Genomic DNA, 23,197 nt, shown 5'->3' with positions numbered 1-23,197 from the left:
AGAGGCTACGGCGAGGGGAGGAAACGCTTTGACAAGAACTAAACCGGGAACCCCCGGAGAAGCAAACAGTTCCGATGGTATCCAGATCGTCAGAGAAGCCCACAAGAGACGTCTCATGCGAGGTAGAAGCCAGAAACAGAAAAGACAACATAGTAAATTTAAGAAACCCAATGTAGACAGAGAACAGAGTGAACAGAAGCAGGGGAGAAGAGAAATAGAGGCGACGCCGGCGAGCAGAGGAGCCGCCGACGCCGTGAAAGGATGAAACAAGAAGTGTCTCGAGTATTGTGCCTGAGAGGTTTACTAGGGCTTCAGTTCTCATAGTAACTTTCCTATTCACAAGTATATTACTCACAACCCCGTCTCTATTTCTTGTTGAAAGAGTAGTTTCACAAAAAGGAAAATGAATGCAAGTAAATTGCATTCTTTTTGTTCGTTCTGATAATGTTACTTCATGAACTATTTCCCTTTCAACATTATAGTTCAGGGAACTTCGACAACATGTAATTTTTTTTTATTTGTCGACAAAGTCAATACCATACAATATATTTTTCTGCATGACACTTACACAAGCAACTAAATTCGACAAACAATCCTATAATTCTATGAATAACTGTCGCATTTTCATAACAGCCTAGCTTACAACAAATCAAAATAAATTAACATAATCAAAGGTCAACGCATAATGGCGTGTTATACCCCTTCAAACAATCTAGACAAATGATGTAACAGAAAATGATCCAAATAATGCCTCTTCTTTTTCCTCTGATGTCAGTATTAATCCAGATCCAAATCCGATGCCTCATCGTTCAGTCACAACCGGTGCCGTTAAAACAAATCTGCTCAAACATCACAGGCAACTTCACCGTTAACACCCCTTACGCCGTCAACCTCGACCGTCTCATATCCTCTCTATCATCTCTCCGGCAGAACGGCAACGGATTCTACAACATCTCACTCGGAGACTCAGTTGGAAAAGTCAACTCAATCTTACATTGTAGAGGCGATGTCAAACCTGAAGACTGCACCAACTGTCTCGCAATGGCTGGAAAAAGACTTGTCACATTGTGTCCGGTTCAGAAAGAGGCGGTTATCTGGTACGACAAATGTACGGTTAGGTACTCAAACCGGACGCTTTTCAACAGACTTGAGATTTATCCTCAAACAAGCATATCCGGGACAAGAAACTTCACGGGAGATCGCGAGGGTTGGGAGAAATCATTAAGGGGTTTACTGGAAGGGCTTAAAGACAGAGCATCGGTGATTGGTCGGAGAATGAAGAACTTTGTGGTCGGAGAAACGAGCGGGCCGTCGTTTCAGACATTGTACGGTATGGTCCAGTGCACGCCGGATATATCGGAACAGGATTGCTCGTATTGTTTATCACAGGGTATTGCAAAGATTCCTAGCTGTTGTGATATGAAAATGGGTAGTTATGTCTTGTCTCCAAGCTGTATGGTGGCTTATGCTCCATGGAGATTCTATGATCCAGTGGACACCACTAATGAGCCAAGCTCAGTGCCTGCTACGCCGCCACCTGGGAATGAGACGAGAAGTGTCCCACAAGGTATGTCACTTGTTATGAATCCGAGCTCTAGGGTTTAAATTCAGACTGTTGAGCATGTAAACAGGAGATATGATTTAACCAATCTGTTTTTATTTCTCTGTTCAGGGGACCAAAACAGAGGTGTACCTAAAGCTTTGATCTTTGCGGCTGTTTCAGCTGCTGTTGTTGTCTTATTTATCATATTATTAATCGTTTTCCTAAGGTCTAGGAAGAATAAAACTAATAGGAGGATAACTAACGAAGAACGAAACCTTGAAGGTAAAGCTAAGAATAGAAGATAGTATTTTTGTGCTCTGTTTACTCTGTTCTGACTTGTTTCCTCTGTTTCTTTCAAATTTTACTGTGAATGTTTGCCTTCTTCCTAACCTGGAGTTTTTTTTTCCTGACATATACATATGAAGACATTAGCGCAGATTCATTGAGATTTGATTTCACTTTGTTACAAAAAGCCACAAGTCAATTTTCACTAGAAAATAAACTCGGAGAAGGTGGATTTGGCGCAGTTTATAAGGTGTTTTAAGAAGAAGAAACTATTACCATATAGATTTTACTAAAGCTAGCAATCATATATCATCATATCCTTTTTAAATTAAAAAATTTGTTATGATCATTAGGGCGTGCTATCTGATGGACAAGAAATAGCAGTGAAAAGGTTGTCGCAAAATGCACAACAAGGTGAAATCGAATTCAAGAATGAGTTCTTATTGGTGGCAAAGCTTCAACATCGTAACCTCGTCAAGCTCTTAGGTTACTCAATAGATGGAACTGAAAGGCTTCTCGTCTATGAGTACCTCCCACACACCAGTCTAGACAAGTTCATCTTTGGTACCATATTTATTCACTAACACCAATTACTTGGAAGCCACTCTACTGTTATTTTGTTCTGCTTATAATGTACCTCACGTGTTTGAGTATGTTTACAGATCCGATCCATGGTAAGGAACTGGATTGGGAAATTAGATACAAAATCATTGGAGGTGTAGCTAGGGGGCTTCTTTATCTTCATCAAGACTCTCGTCTCCGGATCATTCACCGTGATCTTAAAGCTAGTAACATTCTGTTAGACGAGGAAATGACCCCCAAAATAGCAGACTTCGGACTGGCAAGGCTATTTGATATCGACCACACGACTCAACGCTACACGAATAGGGTCGTAGGGACTTTGTAAGTACAATAATAGAAAGTAACATAAATCTTTTAAACATCATGCTCGATTCTGATTATAAGTCATTTGTTTTCTTAAAACAGTGGATATATGGCTCCAGAGTATGTAATGCACGGACAGTTCTCGTTTAAAACAGATGTTTACAGTTTCGGAGTTTTGGTTCTTGAGATCATCAGTGGCAAGAAAAACAGCTGTTTCAGCGATGAGGACAGCATGGAAGGCCTCCTTACCTTCGTAAGTATTTTCTTTTATATTATATGGAGAAGAAAATAAATCAGAATTTGATCAAAGATTTTTTGTTTCATTAACATCCTTTGGGTTACTAATAATTTTGGTTCAAGGCATGGAGAAATTGGAAGGAAGGCGTTGCCTTGAATCTTGTGGACAAGATATTGATGACAATGTCAAGTTATTCATCGAATATGATCTTGAGATGCATAAACATTGGTCTTCTTTGTGTCCAAGATAAAGTTTCAGAGAGGCCAAGTATGGCTTCGGTTCTTCTGATGTTAGATGGACATACTCTTGCTCTTTCAGAACCTTCAAGACCTAAGTTTTTCACACACAGTACAATGGTTTCAGATAGTTCTTCTTCTTTAGGAAATAACCCTAAAACTTCAAATTATAATTCCAACACTGAGTTGTACCCTCGGTGATTTTTGTGTGAAAGCTGCAAATTAATATTTGATTAGATATTTGAGTCAGCTCAATTTTAATTGAGGAAAAAGAGTGTTACAAGTCTCTGTTTCACTTTCAAGGAGAGATATCATCTCATCTCTTGAAGAAAACTAATTCCAAAAAAAAAAATGTACAAAATCATTGTGAAAATGTTATTTGAGTGAGTCATGATGGATCAGTTGAGGCGAGAAGCAAGATCGATAAAGGTTTCTTCACTGCATGGAATAGTGAGGCCACCCATTGGATGATCATATCCAAATTCTTCCTCTGCCCTTCTTAGGAGATCTTGGAATGAAGGTTGGTTCAAGTACGAGATGGGAACTACAAATCTCTTCATCTTTCTTTCTCCTACGTAAACCGCCATGTAGCCTTTTGGAACTTCAAGATAGCTAGAGGAGGAAGAAGATGAGAACATTTTTGCTTGACGGAGAATCTGCTTCGATGATTGTAGCATGCGAGGAACCCTGATCGCCATGGATTGTCTTTGTTTCTTTGTATTGAAAGTTTAATGCTTTACTGCAGAACGTGAGAATTTGCTGAGCTTAGAGGACCCAGTGATGATGAGTATATATATAGATAAGAGCACTATTAGAAGATAACCTTTTACTGGATTAGAGAAGTTTCAACTCATAAGATAAACACCAACAAGCACATGGCTTTGCCGGACCACTGCATGATACCTAAGGGACCGCTGGTGATCAGATTCATGATTTCTGATGTGAAGACACAAATCAGCATGACCACTTGTTAGTTAGATAGACATTATAACTAGTCAAATTTTCAAACTCCCGCCACATAAATTTTTGAGGACTTCTTGTGATTTTGGCTTGTATATAACAAAGTCATGTGGTCCTGTCTTTTTGATATCATTATGAGTTAAGACTTGATCAGTGATAGAGACTTATGGTTCTTTAGGTACACAATTTCTAGTCCCTACATAATCTATAGAGAGATTTGGCATGTGACATCCTTGAGACAAATACGCCCCAATGAAGTCATCATGTAGGACATCATTAGCCGCTAACTTCTTCTCAGACACCATTTATTGATTTATTCTTGGTTTAGTATCTTGTATCCAAAGCCATGTGCTTTGTAATGAGAAAACCCTCTTTTTAAAAAAGCAATAATAATATCTGATCATTTCTTGAGAAATCTATATATAATAGCAAACTGATTTTTTGTGATCTGATGTCATCATTTTTTTTATAGGAAAAAAAAATCTGATCAAACGATTGTGTGTGTCTTAGTCTGATGATCTAACGGTTTTTTTTTTGGGCAACAATGACGATCTAACGGTTAAGATACTTTCTTTATAGAATCATCTGACGTCATCAATTTATTTTGCCAAGACGTTTCTTTTGTCGTCTTCTCCCAAACAACGCATTTCTTAACCCACGAATCTTTTTACAGTCGTGTCTTTTAACGATTTGCATCTCTTAACAAGTTTATATACTGAAACCTACAGTCTTTTATTTCGCATCCACCTATTGGAATCATAGTTTCATCATCATTCGTGATCTCTGCATTTATATTCTGTTTTTATTTTACTGTCGCCAAACATCTGTTATTTGTTTCTCCGTTCACTACCGTCCGTCCACACACAGCCGCTGATTATGTGATTATCACAAACAGTTTGGCGAGAAAGAGCCGCTAATTAAACCAATTGTTTCTTTTCCTCCAAATAAATTTATATGATCGTCATATATATTTATTCTCTTCTGTGCAAAACCTACAACAACATAAGAAAAAGGATGGCAGTCAAAGAGAAAGACTTCTTTCTCCTTTGATCTCTTTTTTTTTATTCTTTTTCTTTCTTTTTGTTCTCTTTACGTGACACTCATTGGTGTTATTGATGACGAGACGTTGTATTGTTAACGACAAGACGTGATCAATTATTCATCACCGGGACCAGTTCATTGTCTTACAGGAACCAGTTCGTTGTCTTCCGGAGAATGCGCCTCTGGAGTGGACTTCACGGGTAATGATGGCCGGACCAGGACGTAGTCAACCCTGCTTCGCCTGTCATCCCGTCGGAGTCGCCTAAGGGACGGTCTTGTTGGAGTAAATTGGAGGGGTAAAATGTTACTTGCACATGAAGAAAATATCAAACCAAGCAATTGTACACAACAAGATTTGAAGAGTTGCTAAACAAGCTTGGAGTAAAAGAGAAACTCAATTAAGGAGGAGTGTTGATTATAATTGAGTTTCTAATTCCATAAATATTTGCATAGTTTATTTAACATTTTACCCCAAAAAAAATATATTTGCATAGTTAATAAGATTAGTAAAAATGATTTGTATTAAGTTAGTTACACATCAAGAGTTACAAAAGAAGAGTCATGTTTGTTGAGTTTATTAAGTTAGTTATTTATCTAGTCATAAGAACGAAGAGACACAACTCTTTGTCTTGTTATTTTATATTGTTTCAAGCCTATTTATAGTGCTGTCATTGTCCGTAGATTTACACAACAATTCATATTCAATAAAGATAAGTTTTCTGTAAATCCTCTGTTTTCCCTTCATTAAAACAGTACTACGTTTTGATAAACGTAAGCACCATTTTTTCTCTTTGCAAAGTGAAACCTTTGTGTATTTTGATCAAGAAGAATCAATTTACTCCAACAGGTCTGCGGTGCCTCGGACCGTTCTCCGGTTGCGTTCTCCACTGTCCGTTGCTGTTTTGTTGCAGGTTCCGGGAACAAGAGTCTGCTATGGACTGCTGAAACCAAATGTTTGTCCTTTGAATTCTAATATTAGCTAGCTAAGCTTTAATCACACCTCAGGCTTGTGCTTAGATCTTCATAGCTTTAGTGAGTCTTTTTTACCTTTTTTGTGGCTCTCTAAAGTTCCTCTGCTTTGTTAAGCAACTTAGATACACTAGGTTTTGTTTCAGAACTGATTGTATCTCCCTGCTTCATTATTCAATTAATGCAAATTCACATACTTTAACAAAAAAAAAATATTCATAATCGGAGACAAAAGCATTGATGGTTAAATAAGATTTAGAGGATTCAACTGTCTTTGTCCAAAAGAAAAGAGGATTCAAGTCATTTGATTTGATGATGTTAAAGATTGATATGTAAATAAATATTTCTATGGTGTGAGATGCCAGAATATAGGCATGAGTATCGTACTACGCTTTAGTCTGCGTGGTGTATAGTCAGGAGTTCCAAATCACATTTGTTTGTGTGATGCGGAGGTGCACATACGTATATATGTATAGGGATTTTTGCATGCGTTATGTACTACGTTGGCGACTTGGCGTTGTATATGAGAGAATCCGGGAGTTCAGGGAGGACTTATGTGTTGTGCATACTCTTATTATTATTTTTTGAAGATTCAAGTTAACTATTTCAACAATTAAAGTAAACCATTGTAATTGTCTATATGACCATTTCCAATTGTTTAAATGAATAATTGCAATTATTTAGATATAGATTTGTAACTATTTAAATGTTCCATTGTAATTTTTGATGATTAACCATTGAAATATTTGGTGATCAACAATTCTAACCAAATTAAACATCGGGAACTTTAAAACTTAACTACTACAAATTTTTATATACAAAGATATATAAATATTAGATGCAACATCACTGAAACAAAAAAAATTGAAAAAATAAAATAAAATTCAATACTTCAATATCATAGAATAAATTTCGAGAAAAATATATATTTGTTTATCTGGTATGTTAATAATAACAGGAAGTTTTGATTATCTCGTTCTCCAATTTTTTTTTTATAATGCAAAATTTGATAAACATTGAAATATTTTTTCAAAAAATGTATTTAGATGGAACTCGTTCATTATAAACATTTATGCTTCATAACAATCATGATTTCTCATTAAATTAAATATGTTTACGGATGGACTTACGTCACCACAAACAGAGACTAAAGAACCACCTTTATCTTAGCGAATCATAATTTTTTTAATTATTAATTAGTTATATAAAATGTCCAAACTTGTGAAGATATTTGTACGGTTGAATGTAAATTTCATAATTATAGTTTGAAAAACAATTTCATATGCATATTAAAGATGCATTTATATGTTATTAGAAAGAGATCAAGAGTGAAAATATATTTAAATAAGCATTATTTTGAGTCTCCTAATTATATTTTGTCCTTCATGTTTCATTAGCAAATATTTTTAAATTAATGTAATTAATATTGGAAACATCTTACCGAAGAAAAGGAATCCAACAAAATACAATATGTTCTTAAGTCTAGTCACCAAATTTATAATAAATTTATCGTTTATCCACAAACATTACATTAAAAATATATTTTCTTCTTACTTAGGGTTTAGTAATTTTTCATTCTATAATCTGTTAATTTTATTCTAAAATTCAGAAATATTTTATATATTAAAAATGTTCATTTACTGTATCATTATTTTCATTCCAAACATTTTTCTTTATAATTATCATTTATAAAAGAAACATTTAATTTTTTTGACAAAAAAAGAAACATTTAATTTTATCGTTCTCCCCCGCGGATCGCGGGGGTTCCCAATCCTAGTTACCTATAATAACAACATACATTTTTGTGTAATAACTAAAAAAACATACAAAAATCAGGAAAGAAAGAAAAGGTAATATAAAGTCCAAAATGCCCTATCGATTAGTTAGATAAATTAAATTAATGTTGCTCAAAAAGAGATAAATTTAATTAAAAGTTAAAAATACACATTTTAAACGAAGATGAAGAAAAAATCCCCCTTCTTCCCCGACTCATGAACCTTAAATCCCCTCGATTTCTCTATTATCGAATCTGTGACAGGATCAGTCACAACGTCGGTTCTCCGTAATCTGATTTCCTTATTTCTGGTTTTCTTTTACTATTTGGCTTTATGTTAATTTTCCTTTTTTTAATCCCTAAACCTCTTCTTTGGTTTGCTATATATATGTAGCCTTACGGTATATCTTATTCATCATTCAAATCAATAAAAGCTTTCTTAACCTATAACTTATCTCTCAAGTTACCTTGCTAAGTTCATACGAAAGAGCTTCGCATACGAACTCTGGTTTCCGAATTGATCCTTCTTCATTAGTGATCATCTCCTAGATCTTTGTTTACCCGTTCTTCGAATCCACAGTAGGATTTCTAGTTTGGGATTTATCTATCCAAGTTTCCCGTCTCAGTGGTATCAGAATCTCTTGCGTTTAGACTCGATTTCGCCGAGAATCGATCTTGTTCTCACCCTTTTCTACCACCAAAAGCTTTGATTGACAAGGGAAGATAATTTAAATCTCAGAAATCCGACGGAACCTAAATCCCCTTTTTGAAATCTGACAAATTTTATGGAAAGAGATCAATTGTTGATGGAAAACTCTAAGTGTTGAAGAAGAGTGTTCTTCTATACCTCTGCCGCTAATGGGTTTGATGGCGGTGAGAAAGTGAAGCAGGGAGGTAATAAAGGGAATCAATTGAGTAGAAGGCAGCTTGTGGTATCTGCTGTTGATGGAGCTTCTTGGAATGATGCCACGCAAGGTAATAGAATCATTAGCAGGCTGCTGTTGAACTACTTTCTCTGTTGTATGTATTGCAGAATAACTTTAGGAGGCTGCTATTCCAAGGATTTATTCAACATGCATGGTGATCTTGGACACATCAGAAGACTGCGTTTCTAGCCCTTGAACAAAAGTCCTTACCGAGGAGTACGAGTTCAGTGAGCAAGATGCAAATGAATTGAGTGGTTTTCTTGTTAAAAAAAAGGGACCAAGTGCGTCTCAGTGTCTTTTGCATACCTGGATTAACTCTGGTCCTTGCTCCCTAGAAGAGAGAGAAATAGGAGCAAGAAGCTGTGGTTGTTAAAATGAGAAACCAGAAGCTCCTCTCTCCGGTTCGATATCTGAGTTATGTTCCATGATTGAGCGATTGAAGATATATGATATAGTGAGAGTTTTAAGCCAGCAGAACCACCTGAATCTGTTTTATAGTGAGCTCTCTTACGTCACATGTGCAGAGTGATATATTGTTTGTGTACGTATAAGAAACATAAGCTGTTCATTATTACAGACCAAGATTGAAAACATTGACAGATAAAAAAAAACAGTTCAAGGCTTAAAAGTTATAAACCGCATAACTTTTCTTCTTGTTTTGTTTGATTACGGCTTCCGTTTGAACTCAGGAACCATCGTGAACTTTTCATGCAATGGCACCTTCTGATTCAATGTATAAGCAAGTAGTCGTGGTCGTTGTAAAATAATAACAACATTTTTTGTTTTTGATCCATAAGTGGAATGTGGTGAATATTATTCTCATGAATGGAAAATTCTTGATGATTGCACCGAATGCAACAAAATAGTATTTAAATCTGTCACTAGAATCTACTACATGTCTGAGTGAATGTTCTAAAATTTGTGGCGAACAAGTCTACCACAACATATGACTCATGGAAAGTTTGCTATAACTTGTCCAGAAAGTTTGTTGTTTATGAACGAAGAAAACATAAGTCTGCCATCTCATGAAAATGAAAATCTGCCCAATTATAAAAGGTCTACGGACAAAAATCTGTATGCTATTATGAAAGTCTATGACATATTACAAACCTGTCATCATACGAAGAAAACCTCCCATAAAAGTCTGGCAATAGAAAATAAATCTGCTAAGGTAATTAAATCTGTCATCACGTGAGATAGACTTATTGGCGAAAGTCTACAACGATTTAAAGTTTGCCATGATAAGTCTGCGTAAAGAAATAAGTCTGTTAAATACCAGTAAATCTGTCGTCAAGTGTGGCAAATTTTTAATAGTAGACTTATTTTCATATTTCGAAAATAATTGTATTTTTTTTACTTTGGTAAAAAAAAAATTTTGTAAATAGTTTTTTTGTTAATAAAGAAGATAAGGATATTTTGGGCACAAAAAATAATCTAGTAATTAAAAAAAATTGTATGTTATTCTAGTAATAATAACAAGATTTGATGTTATTTTAGTAATCTTCCCTAATTTTTTTCGTATATTCTTTTTTTCTTTCTCTTTCGTATATTCGCTTATATAATAACAGATAACCCTACCGATACACAAACTAAAAACAATTCTAAATTCTAAAAAATCTCAAAGCACTTTGCAGAATCAAGAAACCCTTTTAGCTTAGAACTCATTAAGCTTCAAGAAAACATAACCAACAAAATGGCTTTTCTGAGAAGTTTCTTGGGTGGTAAACAAGCAATGCGGAGGAAATCATCATCGACACAAAGAGGATTCATGGCTGTTTACGTTGGAGAGAATGATGAGACGAAGAAGAGATATGTTGTGCCGGTTTCATATTTGAACCATCATTTGTTTCAAGAACTGCTGAGTAAATCGGAGGAAGAGTTTGGGTTTGATCATCCTATGGGTGGCTTAAACATACTGTGCCATGAATCTTTGTTCCTCACCCTCACTCTCAGATTCAATGAATTTCAACGACATTCCATTTTTATGATATTGTTATTTGAAGATATATATATATATATACAATGTAGAGCATAGGAATTTGTTGATACTTTCCCCAGGAAATAGTTGAAATTGTTTTAGTGAGAGGAATATTCAATCATACATGATTACAAAATCAATACATTAATACATTTGTCTTTGGACAGCAAATATTTCAGTTTCATTCAGATTAATCATAACAAATGGCAGTGTGTGCTTTGCCTATAACCATACTCTTATTTTTTTGTCAACTATAACCATAGTCTTTTGTAGTACTAGTTTCCCATTACTTAAAATTTGGTAGAGGACAAATATTTCAGTTTCATTCAGATTAATCTTTTTTTCTTTTTCCTTCTTACATAAAAAATTAACATTTAGTAAAAAATAGTACAATACACACTCGTAAAATTATAAGCCCAGACGTATTTTTAATAGAAGCCCAAGCCCATATATCGAACGCCTCTATGGCCTATATCCCTGACACGCGCTCCTTAATTCTGAATCTGATACATCTTTTTCGCCCTTTTTGTTCGTGAAGTATACAACACTTGTTTTTTTTCCGACAACGACGGTTACCTGTGTCACTAGAGACGTGTAAATGGGGTAACCTGCCGATTAGTCCGGTTCAACTAGCAGGTCAAACGGGATAAGATGGGCGGGTGAACACCTTGTTATATGATTAATGTATTCCAGACTACCAGTCCTTATTTGATTTGTATTATTGAACTTCTACGTCTTATTATTTTCTATTTTTAACATACGCTTAACGTTATTTTCACTTGTATATAGCGACTAGCTAGCGTTAAACATGTTATTCTATTCTTCCAAATGATGCCCTCAACTCTGTTTTCAGGGTTAAAAAGGACTAGTTTTTTTAACCTTTCTAGTTGTGAATATATTTTTAAACAACGTCTTTCTTTGTTTAAGTGTAATGGTTGATTCTATTCTGTCGCTTGTCTATGTGATTTCAGCTTGACTAATGTAGCATCGGTTTTAGCTAATATGGCTGTTGTAATCACTTTCTCCATGTTTGGAGGATAAACTATCTATGAAAGTTCTGGTTGACCACAAAAAATGTCATTCTAACCATAATTTTTTGATGGAAAACTCACATGAATATACTGTATATATATAAAATATTATGTTAGACATTTCTTACATTCATTGAATTTTATACATTTTTCCATGTGAAACTGTTAACCTCCAGTTTGTCGTTTAATTATTTGTCCTCCTCTAAATAGTAAAATGATTCAAATGTTGCAAATGGGGGGCCTGGGCTTGAAGAAAAAAATTAAGCTTCGTTAAAAGATATACAAGTATGAATCCTCACATGCCAAATTAAGTTGGAATACGACCTCAAAACCCTACCTCAACTCCCATTTAGTAGACAAAGGAATCGATAGCTAATGAAAGCTTAGTCATATATTTTGCCATCTCGATCGTTTTCTCTAGGTGCCACTCTGTCTTTCTTTTTTTCTCTGATAGTAACCCTTTTGAAATTCAACTGTTGATCATCGTACAAGGAAATTAAGCCATTCTGATCTCATAATTTATTATCTCTTCAGGGTCCAAGTTTGCTGCAGCCCATGTGATGAAAAGACCCTACATTTCTCTTCAGATCTTGCCACCTTTATTCCTCTTGACTTAGAAACATAGCTCATGGTTTCTCTTTCACGTGAATATAGAAATTAGATTCAGCCACTTCCTAAACCAAAACGTACATCGAACTTTCTGAGGTTTCTTTCTTATTACTTGATTTGACATAATTTTTGTGTAAATATGCACTAAAAGTGTTGTTTGAACAGAGCTGTATATTCAGTTCTTTAGAGTTCATTTATTTATATTATACACGATATTAAATTTTTGGATTTGAGAAATTAGAAATAAAGAGTGATTTTGAACAAGATAACACCCGGGACAAAGAAGAGAGCTACTCAGTTTTAGTTTCGGAAAGAAAAGAGAGAGAGTATTAGTGATGGGCTTAACTCACACCCAAAAGCTAGCTCAAGAGTGGAGGATTGCCTAAACACATATATATTGCCCAAGGATACCATGTTTAAACGATGTGGGACATCTAATAGCCCCTCTCGAGATGTGGGTGGGAAACGGTCCAACGGATACAGCCCAAGCCCAACATCTCGGACATACCACAGCAAGATGGGCCATTTTTATAGGCTACATAGGTAGACAACTATTTATATGGGAAATCATCTGCTGGGCTTTCACCATGGCTCTGATACCATATTAGTGATGGGCCTAACTCACACCCAAAAGCTAGCTCAAGAGTGGAGGATTGCCTAAACACATATATATTGCCCAAGGATACCATGTTTAAACGATGTGGGACATCTAATAGAGAGAGTTGTACAAACAGGACAGCTTTTAAAGGGTTCTCGATTTCTGGCCGCAAAAGTAGAAAATGGAGATTCAGGAATTTCCTAAAGTGAGCAGACAGATCCAGTTCTAAGTAAAATAAGTAATAAATAAAGGTGCATGACTCTGTAAAAAGGGAAAGTTGTACAAAAGAGGACAGTTTTAGGGAAGGAGGAGGAGCCAAGAGTAACATGGGGGCTTTCATGTGCTTGGTCGAGACGAAAGACGTGTCCTTTTCATTCCGTAAGGCGAAATTGTCCCTTCAAAGATTCGTAAATGTTCTCTCCAATCGTCTTCTCCTTCTTTCTCACTCAAAAAAAATTTCCCAACAAATCACGTTCGCAGAACATGCTAGCCTCGCTCCTTGACAACGACCCTAGTCTCTCTCTCTCCCCATTTTTGTGGTTGATAAGAGGCAAAACCATTATTCTGTTTCACTTGTTTGCTTGATGTGATAGATTTCGGATGCAACTCCCAATAATCAACTTCAGATCAAATACTAACCTTTGTAGTGTTGCAGAGTTACGTATGATTCAAGTAACTAGCGTTGCTTAAGGACCTGATTAATCCAGTTCTCTTAGAAAAGGTCTTTCAGCGAATATATGAGGCGTCTCATAGATTTTAACTAAAAATCTAAGAGATGTGTTTTATATCTCTTATTTAGGAGACGTACCTCTTATTTTTTTTAGGTTAAAGCCAAGAGACATCTCTTTTATTCGATAAGAGACTCTCCCTAAGATACTATCCCTAAAATAATAAAATACTATCATGCTAGCTAGGTACAAATGTATTAAATGATTATTAGGTACATGACTGAATTTTGTTTAGTTGCAAAATACCATAAAAGTACTTACAATTTGTTCTAAATAAAGTACTTAAAAAAAGATAATGCATTTTTAATTATTAAACTAGTTGTTTTTCTGCACTATGTGCAGTGATATTTTTTAAAAAAATTAAACTATATTGAAAAACAAAATTTATTAATTTATATATTTTATTATTTTTCAAAAATAATAATATAAATTTGATTAAATTAATCATAAAATTAAGAATAAAATAGTTTTTTTTAAATATGACATTATAAATTTCGAAATATTAATGTTGGTGACAACAAAAATTTTGAAATATTATTTAATTTTATTTCTATAATTATACAATTTTATTACTAAATTTTTCAAAATTTTCTAATTTTTTAAAGATAATAAAATTTTAATCGTAATATCATTAGTTTCTTTTAGATATCTATAAATTTTATAAATATTGTTTAGTTTAATTTTTTGATAACTATATAATATATTTAAATATGTTTATTTTGGTCATAATTTATGAGTAACTACCATATTCTAAAAAATTTACCAAAAATATAAATCAACATTAAATGTAATGTATGAGTTATTGCCATATTCTACAAAATTTACCAAAAATATATACCAACATTAAATGTAATTATCCATGTCATATTTAATCATAAGCCATATCATCAATTTTAGTAGTCATGTCACATTTTTTTGTAAAAGTGATTGTAGAAAGAACATGTGGTAAATCAATTCACAAATAATATTTAGGGGATATCACAAATACTTGAAATAACATGTTTATTTAGAGAAATAGCACCCCAAATAAGTGATTCATTTTTTTGCAAAAAAAAAATTGTCATTCGCTTTATTATTTATTAAGCGTCATTTTAATATTTTTATTGCAAAATTGTCATTTTAAAATTCAAATGCAACTTTCAGTTAAAATTAGTTACAAATACATTGATTTTATAAATAATTTTATTTATCTCAAATACTATTAGTCGAATATATGTAATTAATAAAAAATAATATATTCAATCAATTTATTAATCTGTGTAAAAAGTGTATCAAAGTGACATTCTTTATGAAACGGATGAAGTATCTTATTTTTTATCTAGACTGATCTGTATTATGGCCGACGCCATGACTTATGAAGAGTAATGTCACAGGTTAACAAAGATGGGAAGCTCAAGATCGTGAGAATTTTTTTAACCAAAAAAAAAGAACGATCGTGAGACTTAACATGTTCTTTGTCCCTAACCCTTTACGACCAAGAACAAAGCTCTAATAAATGCCCATTGTCTATAAGCATATAACTATATATCGAACATGGTCAATAAGTATTGTAAGCAAATACGGTCACTTGCAGACAAGAGTCAAGGCGTATTCATTTTTTGTAATTTTCTGTATGCATTTGTTACATATGTGTTCTCTTAAATAGATATTTTGTAACCAAATGGCTGTAATTAATAAAATAGTCTTGTAATTTTGATTGATACAATTATATTTATTTCTATTGGTTACATTTTTGGTTCTTTTGTAGTTCATCACATGACAGTTGTGAATCTAGCAATTTGTCTACCATTAGGTCCTATATACTAAAACCTATTGCAAAACATATATGGTACTTTCAAATCGCGTGATTAGCCTATATATTTTAGGTTTAAAAAATCAAGGAACATAAAAATCTTATTTCTAGTAGATCTGTATTCTAGTCCGGTGATATCGTTATGTTGGTGTGCACAATCAACTTAAGAGTTACATTGTGGCTGCTAGTTTGTGATTAGTCAGAATACCCACGACCGTTGAGAATCACCAACAAAAGTTATCATATGTAAACTAGAGGTAATTAATTAAGTAACACTTAACCAAACAGATTAATTAAGGAGTACATACAATTTGTACTTATAGTACATATTTACATACCTCTTCGTACGTAGTTATGAAAATAGTTACCACTTTGATATTTTTCTTGTTTATGACAATAACTAATGAAAGAGAGGGAGAGGAGGGACCATGGTGTCTTGGGGAGGACAAACAATGAAATTTAATCTCAATGGGTTTGGATCCCACACTGTCACATGCGTCTCTGTATCGCTCTTCCTGCTTTTCTTCTCCTCCTTAAAAATTAAACTCTATATCCAAAACTATATTCTATATATATTCATTACAATATTACTAGTTATTCATAATATGCATGTTAAAATATTGGAATATTTTTACTAATATTGAAAACAAATAAATTTCCTCATATATATTCTTAAAGAAAGCTGCCCTAAATTCACATTTTTGTAATTTCCATTTTCTTATACTTCATATGATAATTCCCTTAAACCGTTAGCTGTTCTGCTGAATTTTTCATTCGAAATGTATAATATTTCCAAAGAGTCTTAGAAGACGGCACTAACCAAAACTTTAGATTATTGCTAATCATTTGATCATATATAAATATAAAATATGTATGAGATAATCAAAAGAAAATTAAAATAACTATTGCTTTAGCTAGCATTCTATCCTCATCCTCCTCCATAAATAACCCCCTTTCGCCACCTCTCTCTCACTAAACAACTCTCCTTTCTCCTTCAAACTCTCTCCTCACTCCCTCACTCTCATCAACAAATTAAACACTAAAACTAAAACAATAATGGCGGCAAGGAGATCTTCTAAGCTAACACAAACAGCAATGCTAAAGCAAATCCTAAAGAGATGCTCGAGCTTAGGCAAGAAACAATGCTACGACGAGGAAGGTCTCCCTCTTGACGTACCAAAAGGACATTTTCCGGTTTACGTAGGCGAAAAGCGTACGAGGTACATCGTACCAATCACCTTCCTGTCTCATCCCGAATTTCTGATCCTACTTCAACAAGCAGAGGAAGAGTTCGGTTTCCACCACATGGGAGGACTCACTATCCCTTGTGAAGAAGTCGTTTTTCTCTCCCTAACATCCATGATCCGATGAGATTGGAGAGAGTTTACAATATGATGAGAACTAAGATTTTCTTCTTCTTCTTCTTTTGCCTTTGGATAAAGATTTGCTATCCAAATGGTTTTTTTTTCTGGACTAAAAACCTGTAAGATCCACCTATAGAAGATCATTCTCTACACGGATCATGTAAATATGGGGTTTTTTAGTTCGTTAGTTCGCCCTAAATGGGGTTCGTATTCGATAGAATATTGATGTTTTTTTATGAAGTGGTGGCTTGTTTTTTTTGTTTCATCTAAAAAAGTTCAGAGGTGTAATGAGACTTTTTTAATAAAAACTTGCTATCTCGCTTAATATGTAATTAAGCAAACAACACAAAAGGGTGATATGAAATATATACTGGTACTCATCTATCATTTATTAATTATATATTTTATATAAATCCGATTTGATTACTCGAGTCATTTTTATGCTTGTATCTGTTGGAAAAGTGGTGATCTGCGCTTATAGATGGTTACTGCAAGTTGAATATTGGCAAAAAAAAATTTTTTTGGTTCGGATCTTATGAACGTTCGAGTTCTTTGAAACTAATTAGAATTGTTTGATCTTTGTATGAGCCTTCTTTTTTATTTTGATCTTTGTATGAGCCTTCTTTTTTTTTATCTTTTTATGAACCTTGTTTATTAGGTTTTTTTCACGGATGTGAGTAAGTTTGTATGCGAGTAATGTATAAATAAATATTTCCATCCGATTGTCTTCCCTATACATAGAATCATACTTATTAAAACATCTGAACATTATATAAAGAGATTACAAATTTACAATATATTATCCACGAGAAACAACAAATAAATCGATCCCACCCGTAACACTAAAGAGCGTCAAAGACGACTCAATATGCGAAGCTTAAATGCATGCATTATAATGCATACTAAAGTAAAAAAAACTCCACTCCAAGCACTTGTTTTTTTCCTTTCTAAATTAGGTTTATATTGCGACTTTGTGTTTTGGCTTTAAAAGAATAGCACGCAGACAGATTATGAGTGGATTACTTCTTTAGGTGCAGGACAAGCATGTTTGTCTCTAGTAATTATAAGTTGGTCCTATATATGATGTTAATATGCATTTTAGGTTAACATATTGAATGCACTTCTTTCTTTTCGTTTTTCTTACGAGCCACAAATCGTATATGATAGCAACTACTCGTCCTGACTCACATACCTTTTTGTTTTTTCGCCTACATACAACTCTTACTTTACTCTTATCTCTCAATAATATATCTTTGGGTTCATACCAATTTTCATCCGAAAGTTATATTATAATATTTAGTAAAAAAAGTTATATTACAAAGAACATTATGATATATTTATTGGAGAAAAGATCCACATCTAAAAGATTCAATAAATGAGATACAAATAATGTATAAGAAACTTAAAGTTAGTTCATGTACTGATAGTTAATTTTAAGTTAAAACCTCGTAAATAAATTTGATCATAACATGTTATCAGTAGAGTAGACCCAAACCTTCACCTATTAATACGGTCCAAGAAAGTGGTTATACATACCATTAATGGGCCTCACATCGTAGCGTAGCGTAGCTAGCTCGTCAATTTGGGTCAGAAAGTTTGCCAGCTGAAACAGCAACTTGTATATAGCGGAATTCGGTTACAAGTTACAACGGTCCAAAAGGTTGTTGTTGAATCTATCTTTCAACCTGCGATTTGCAGAGAGATAGAGAGTGAGTGAGTTGCAGAGCTGAGACGAAGCTGATATTGAGATCAGAAAAGAGAAACGAGAGTAGACACTGAGCTCATAGTGTTCTCACTGTCAAAAGGATCATGCGATCGGAAATGATTTCTCGTTCTAGACCTTTGTAACTTGATTGCTTTGATTCTCTAAAAAGTGAATCCGATCCCTCCCCGGCCTGTTAGTAGAAAGAACACAAGGGTGACTAATTCTCTTGTGTTGTTTTGGGCTTTGATTCACATCATCGGAGTAATTAACCGGAATCACACTCGTAGCAGAATGGCAAACCAGCAAAATGTAAATATAATTAAATACCATATGCCGCTGTGTTAGTTAATTTCACTCTCAAATATCAAACCCGAGCTAGTTTTGATTCACAAACGAAATCAGTATCAAGTCAAGACTCAGAAAACTGCAGAAGCAAGAGTAGCTGAGCCTTTGAAAGCTTCAATATCATATGATGATTGATTGAACCTGCATTTCTCTTTTGTATTATTGACAGGAAGCTGTTAGACTAGACATATAAAGATATAAGGGAATCAAAAACTCAATAGTAGAAAACAAACAGAGAATCTCTTTCTCTGTTTTTTTTTTTTCTTTCTGTTTTCTAAAATAATAATACTGTAAAATTAAACTTCTTGGACTTATATATGAAAAATTCAACAGACTCTGCACATAAAATAGATATAGAGATATATGATGTTTGACTGATTGATATGTAACTTGAGAAAAAGAAAAAGAAAAACTAAAAGACTCCATCCAATTCCTTGATCCAGCCAGCAACTGCAACAGCTCTGTTATTCATTGGATTCAGGTTTTGTGGACAGGGTTCCACCATTCTGGTGAGGCTGCTGCTGCTGTCTTGACTGGCTGATGTTGAGTTGCTGGAACATGTCAGCGTTGAGTGATTGCATCTTTGATCTGTCAGATTCGCTCTCACCAATTGCCAGTTTCAGTCTCTGGACTTCCCCATTCAATGCTTCGTTCAGAGCTGCCACGGAATAAATTTAAAAACAAGAACAATCATTCTCTCTCTCTCACATAGATATAAGATTGGAGATATTTTTCAAACAAATGCGAGAAATGGGCAAATACCATCGCGAAGTCGGGCTTGCTGCTCCATAGCTTGAAGACGAAACTTGAGCTCATTGTTCTGGTTTGTCAACCCCATCATATCTCTCTGCGGATCAATCAACTAAAATCGTTAATAAAAAGAATCAAGGGAGCTGAGTGTTATAAACAAAAAAAAAAAAGAAGAAGAGAAACTTCACCTGCAAAAGGGTGAGCTGAGCAGACAAAGTAGTAGCCTCGGTCTGAAGAGTCTGCACTTTGTGTTCCAATTCCACAATGTACCTCATCTTCCTCTCCTTTGACCTCGCTGCAGACTGACGGTTCGCCAAGATTCTGATTTAATAAAAAAAAAATATAGAGAATCAAATTTGCATAAACGTAGGAAGCCACCAAAATTTTTTTTTAAAAAAAAAGAGAAGAAGAAGAAAAGAAACCTTTTGACACGCTTAGGGTCAGAGAGGGCCATCTCAGCAAGTTTATCATTGGCCATGATCTTCTTTATTTCAGCAGCACTGAACTCTCCCTTCTTATTAAACTCACCCATGCTAAATGCAGCTGCAGCACCATCAACCGAATTGGTAGGGGAAACTTTCCGAGACATAGGGGAAGGAGGCGGCTTAAGGGAGTCTTGAGCAAAAGAGAGCTTGTCCATGAAACAACTGTCAACAGAAACACTCCTGTAATGTCTGGTGGTAGGAGGAGGAGCAATGTCTGCGGCTCTTCTCTTCAAGTTATTGTGATCGCCGCCACTCTCGTAATTGACACTGCTGCTCTCTCCCTCAGTGTCACTACCGCCGTTAGTCTTGCTAGCTCTACTGCTCTCCATATCATCGCGAGAGAGATTGTCGGAGGAGTTTAAGGCATCGAGATTCATATAGGCAGAGAAGAGATCATCCATGGCTTCTCTGTCTTCCTTCTTGACGAAAGGATTGGCAGAAGATTCACCGCCGGAGACGGGTCTAGGAGGGAAGGCGGTGGGGATATCACTGTTGGAGCGTCGGTGAGAATTTCTGGGAGATGGAGGGAACAAGGAAGAAGGGTGGTTGTTGTTGTTGGAAAAGGGGCGGGAGTCTCTGTCGTCCATGTGATCACGAAGAAAGGGAGAAGGGCTTAAGGGAGGCAAAGAGGAATCCAAGGAGAAGAAAGAGGAAGGCTGTGACATTGACCGCGAGTGACTAGTATGGATCTGAGAGTAGGGAGATGTCGGAGGTACCCCCACTCTTTTCCCACTCTCACTCGACCTACTGATTACATTAGGGTTTATTTCCAGCTTCTGCTTCTGCTTCTGCTTGGGAATTGAACAAGGTGAAGTTCCGAATGATGAATGGTGTCTGTGGATCATATCTGTCTCTGTATCTCCCATTTCTTCTTCTTCTTCTTCTTCTAGATAATGCACTCCAATTCACCACTCCCTTAACCCTAACAAAAGATCTAAACCTTTTTCATCACAAACAAAGAGACTCTGATGAAATTATTTATGAATTCGATCAAAATGAAATTTTGAGAGTTTCATCAGAGCGAAATGCAAACTAGTTACCTCAACTTCAACGCACTTCTCTTGTTGTTGATTCAATCAATGGCGTAAATGGCGAGAACCTCGAATTTAAGACAAACTCTTCTCTCTCTCTCCCACACAACTTTGAACCTCTCTAGTCTTCTCTCTCTCTCTCTAGAAAATTGGAAAATCACACAAGTGCCAATTTGTTTCTTCTTTTCTTTTCCTCCGCGATTTCCTCTCCCTTTGATTTCTTTATTTTTTATTTTTAAAAATTTTCTCGATAAGATAGTAAAAAGAAAACGAAAGAGAGACAACGACTTTTTTGGGCACGAGAGAGAGAGCAAGACAAGAGATTGAAAAGAAGACACGGATGTCCTGACTTAAATTATAAATGAAACACCCTCCAATACGCGTGAATTTACCACACCCCCCAATATTTTTCTATTTAATGCTCTTCTTTTTTACCCATTTATGTCAACTGTATTATTTTCTTATCACCACAATCAGTATCGAATATCTCTGTTACTCTATTATAATTAATGTCAATATAATCTTATCTTATTTGTATATTTTTCGTTCTTTGAATATGGATTGTATTCCGATTTCCGACCATCTTTGACATTTTTTGCTAACACGAAAAGATTCTGTCCTCTTTCTGTCATCTGTATCTATGCCCCGCCTCATGTAAAAGCCTTTCTTTGTATTTCCTTCCTTATTCGCCCTCTTTACTTGTACTGTATACTAGTGTATATATAAAACGTTATGAAAAAAAAAACGTTATGGACCTCCATATTGTAAGATTATTTATTTCTTGACTGATCCATGCTGTAAGATTTGTTTCGGGTTTATTTGGAGTCGGAGTAAAAACACTCAAACGTAGTAACGTACTGGTCCATCTAAAAGGAACATTCTGATTCCAATCCAACACAAAGAAGCAGAACACTAGAGATCGTCTTATGAAAAAGTGGCTGGTTTAGTAAGCTTTTTGAGTGGCAACCAGGCCGCAACAACTTACACATAGCCATGCTAAATGAAACATTTGCAACAAACTCTCTAATTTTTTGAAAATAATTACATATGTATAAACTTTCAAAAAAAAAATTTAGACCCTCAAATTAATTTATAAAAAAAAGGTTTACATAGACATTGTCAAAAATCTCTAAAGTTTTAGGGCTGGTCCTATTTTTTTTTTTTTTGTTCAAACTGGGTTTTTCATTCATAAAAGATTAAGTAGATGTCAAGGCCCATAAGGCCTGTTTAGCAATAGAGTCAGCCTTTTCATTTGCTGCTCTTGGAATTGAAATAAAAGAGATCGACATAAATGAAAGTGCAGAGAGGTAGATATCTTGGAGCATCCCAAAGATCTCAGTCTTCATTTCTTTGTGATTGATGGTGTCGATTAGAGCTTTTGCATCGGAGAAGATGGAGAGTGAAGAGAAACCTTGAATTAGGGCAAAGTTTATGGCTGATCGAACAGCCAGAGCTTCTGCCATTAGGGGCGACGAAACATGTTCTGATGTCGCTGAGTGTGAGGAGGAGGAAGATGAGTCTCGATCATCAACGATCCAACCAAGTCCTGCTGCTCTCGTCGATGGATTCCAAGCAGCGTGCGTGAAGATAGCAAGCGATGTTTTTCTAGGGTTTGGTTCGATCCCGATCATCGGCTTCAAAGGCTTCGGGTCCGCCGTGGGTTGAGCCAGCATCCATTCCCTGGCATCAGTGATTGCTTTCAGGATGGATTCCTCAGGAGTGAAATCTCGCTTTTGGAAAACGAGTTGGTTCCTTGCTATCTAGAGTGTCCAGACGATCGAGGCAGAGAGGATCCCCTTCTCTAGGCCCACAGGTGGAAGTGAAGGGAGCTTTCTCACTGCTTCCCACCCTGAGAGCGTGGATGTGAAGCCAGATGAGTCTATCGAGTGCGGCATTGGAGCGAGTTCCCATACTTTCTGTGCAT

At 35.1% G+C, this 23,197-nt stretch overlaps 6 protein-coding genes across 8 annotated transcripts; 3 read left to right on the top strand and 3 right to left on the bottom strand.

Moving 5' to 3' along the window:
* Positions 1-568: 568 nt before the first annotated feature.
* LOC108853585 (cysteine-rich receptor-like protein kinase 26) lies at positions 569-3,482 on the top strand. Its single transcript, XM_018626991.2, has 7 exons — positions 569-1,567; positions 1,673-1,825; positions 1,969-2,078; positions 2,182-2,392; positions 2,491-2,731; positions 2,816-2,966; positions 3,074-3,482. Exons 1-7 carry the CDS (start codon positions 736-738, stop codon positions 3,386-3,388), a joined length of 2,013 nt encoding a protein of 670 aa, XP_018482493.2. The 5' UTR covers positions 569-735; the 3' UTR covers positions 3,389-3,482.
* On the bottom strand, positions 3,412-3,992 carry LOC108853584 (auxin-induced protein X15). Its single transcript, XM_018626990.2, has one exon. The coding sequence runs from the start codon at positions 3,883-3,885 to the stop codon at positions 3,586-3,588; it is 300 nt and encodes a 99-aa protein (XP_018482492.1). The 5' UTR covers positions 3,886-3,992; the 3' UTR covers positions 3,412-3,585.
* Positions 3,993-10,415: 6,423 nt separating this feature from the next.
* On the top strand, positions 10,416-10,907 carry LOC108849894 (auxin-responsive protein SAUR15-like). Its single transcript, XM_018623502.2, has one exon. The coding sequence runs from the start codon at positions 10,551-10,553 to the stop codon at positions 10,890-10,892; it is 342 nt and encodes a 113-aa protein (XP_018479004.1). The 5' UTR covers positions 10,416-10,550; the 3' UTR covers positions 10,893-10,907.
* A 5,650-nt stretch (positions 10,908-16,557) lies between these two features.
* Positions 16,558-17,375, top strand: LOC108852230 (protein SMALL AUXIN UP-REGULATED RNA 16). The gene has a single exon (XM_018625734.2). The coding sequence runs from the start codon at positions 16,650-16,652 to the stop codon at positions 16,962-16,964; it is 315 nt and encodes a 104-aa protein (XP_018481236.1). The 5' UTR covers positions 16,558-16,649; the 3' UTR covers positions 16,965-17,375.
* A 1,850-nt stretch (positions 17,376-19,225) lies between these two features.
* LOC108849028 (bZIP transcription factor 29) lies at positions 19,226-21,588 on the bottom strand. 3 transcript variants are annotated; one of them, XM_018622522.2, is made up of 5 exons: positions 21,283-21,588; positions 20,180-21,182; positions 19,946-20,078; positions 19,770-19,854; positions 19,226-19,665 (listed from the first exon to the last, which is right to left on the bottom strand). In XM_018622522.2, exons 2-5 carry the CDS (start codon positions 21,106-21,108, stop codon positions 19,472-19,474), a joined length of 1,341 nt encoding a protein of 446 aa, XP_018478024.2. In that variant the 5' UTR covers positions 21,109-21,182; positions 21,283-21,588; the 3' UTR covers positions 19,226-19,471. The 3 variants fall into 3 exon arrangements, with proteins under 3 accessions (XP_018478024.2, XP_018478025.2, XP_018478023.2); XM_018622523.2 differs by having other exon boundaries at positions 20,180-21,176; XM_018622521.2 differs by having other exon boundaries at positions 20,180-21,164.
* An 881-nt stretch (positions 21,589-22,469) lies between these two features.
* On the bottom strand, positions 22,470-22,946 carry LOC130511947 (uncharacterized). Its single transcript, XM_057009895.1, has one exon. It carries the CDS (start codon positions 22,944-22,946, stop codon positions 22,470-22,472), a length of 477 nt encoding a protein of 158 aa, XP_056865875.1.
* Positions 22,947-23,197: the final 251 nt, after the last annotated feature.

Source organism: Raphanus sativus, chromosome 4 (genome assembly GCF_000801105.2).
Source record: "Raphanus sativus cultivar WK10039 chromosome 4, ASM80110v3, whole genome shotgun sequence".
Taxonomy (NCBI): domain Eukaryota; kingdom Viridiplantae; phylum Streptophyta; class Magnoliopsida; order Brassicales; family Brassicaceae; genus Raphanus; species Raphanus sativus.
Note: the sequence above shows the minus strand (reverse complement) of the source record. Positions and strands in the feature narration are given on the sequence as shown.

Coding starts and splice junctions, on each gene's coding strand:
- LOC108853585 (XM_018626991.2), top strand. CDS start 736: ATGATCCAAATAATGCCTCTTCTTTTTCCTCTGATGTCAGTATTAATC. Junction 1,826..1,968: donor CGAAGAACGAAACCTTGAAG/GTAAAGCTAAGA, acceptor ATACATATGAAG/ACATTAGCGCAGATTCATTG. Junction 2,967..3,073: donor TGGAAGGCCTCCTTACCTTC/GTAAGTATTTTC, acceptor TTTTGGTTCAAG/GCATGGAGAAATTGGAAGGA.
- LOC108849894 (XM_018623502.2), top strand. CDS start 10,551: ATGGCTTTTCTGAGAAGTTTCTTGGGTGGTAAACAAGCAATGCGGAGG.
- LOC108853584 (XM_018626990.2), bottom strand. CDS start 3,885: ATGGCGATCAGGGTTCCTCGCATGCTACAATCATCGAAGCAGATTCTC.
- LOC108849028 (XM_018622522.2), bottom strand. CDS start 21,108: ATGGGAGATACAGAGACAGATATGATCCACAGACACCATTCATCATTC. Junction 19,855..19,945: donor CTCAGCTCACCCTTTTGCAG/GTGAAGTTTCTC, acceptor ATTGATCCGCAG/AGAGATATGATGGGGTTGAC. Junction 19,666..19,769: donor GCAAGCCCGACTTCGCGATG/GTATTTGCCCAT, acceptor ATTCCGTGGCAG/CTCTGAACGAAGCATTGAAT.
- LOC130511947 (XM_057009895.1), bottom strand. CDS start 22,946: ATGCTGGCTCAACCCACGGCGGACCCGAAGCCTTTGAAGCCGATGATC.
- LOC108852230 (XM_018625734.2), top strand. CDS start 16,650: ATGGCGGCAAGGAGATCTTCTAAGCTAACACAAACAGCAATGCTAAAG.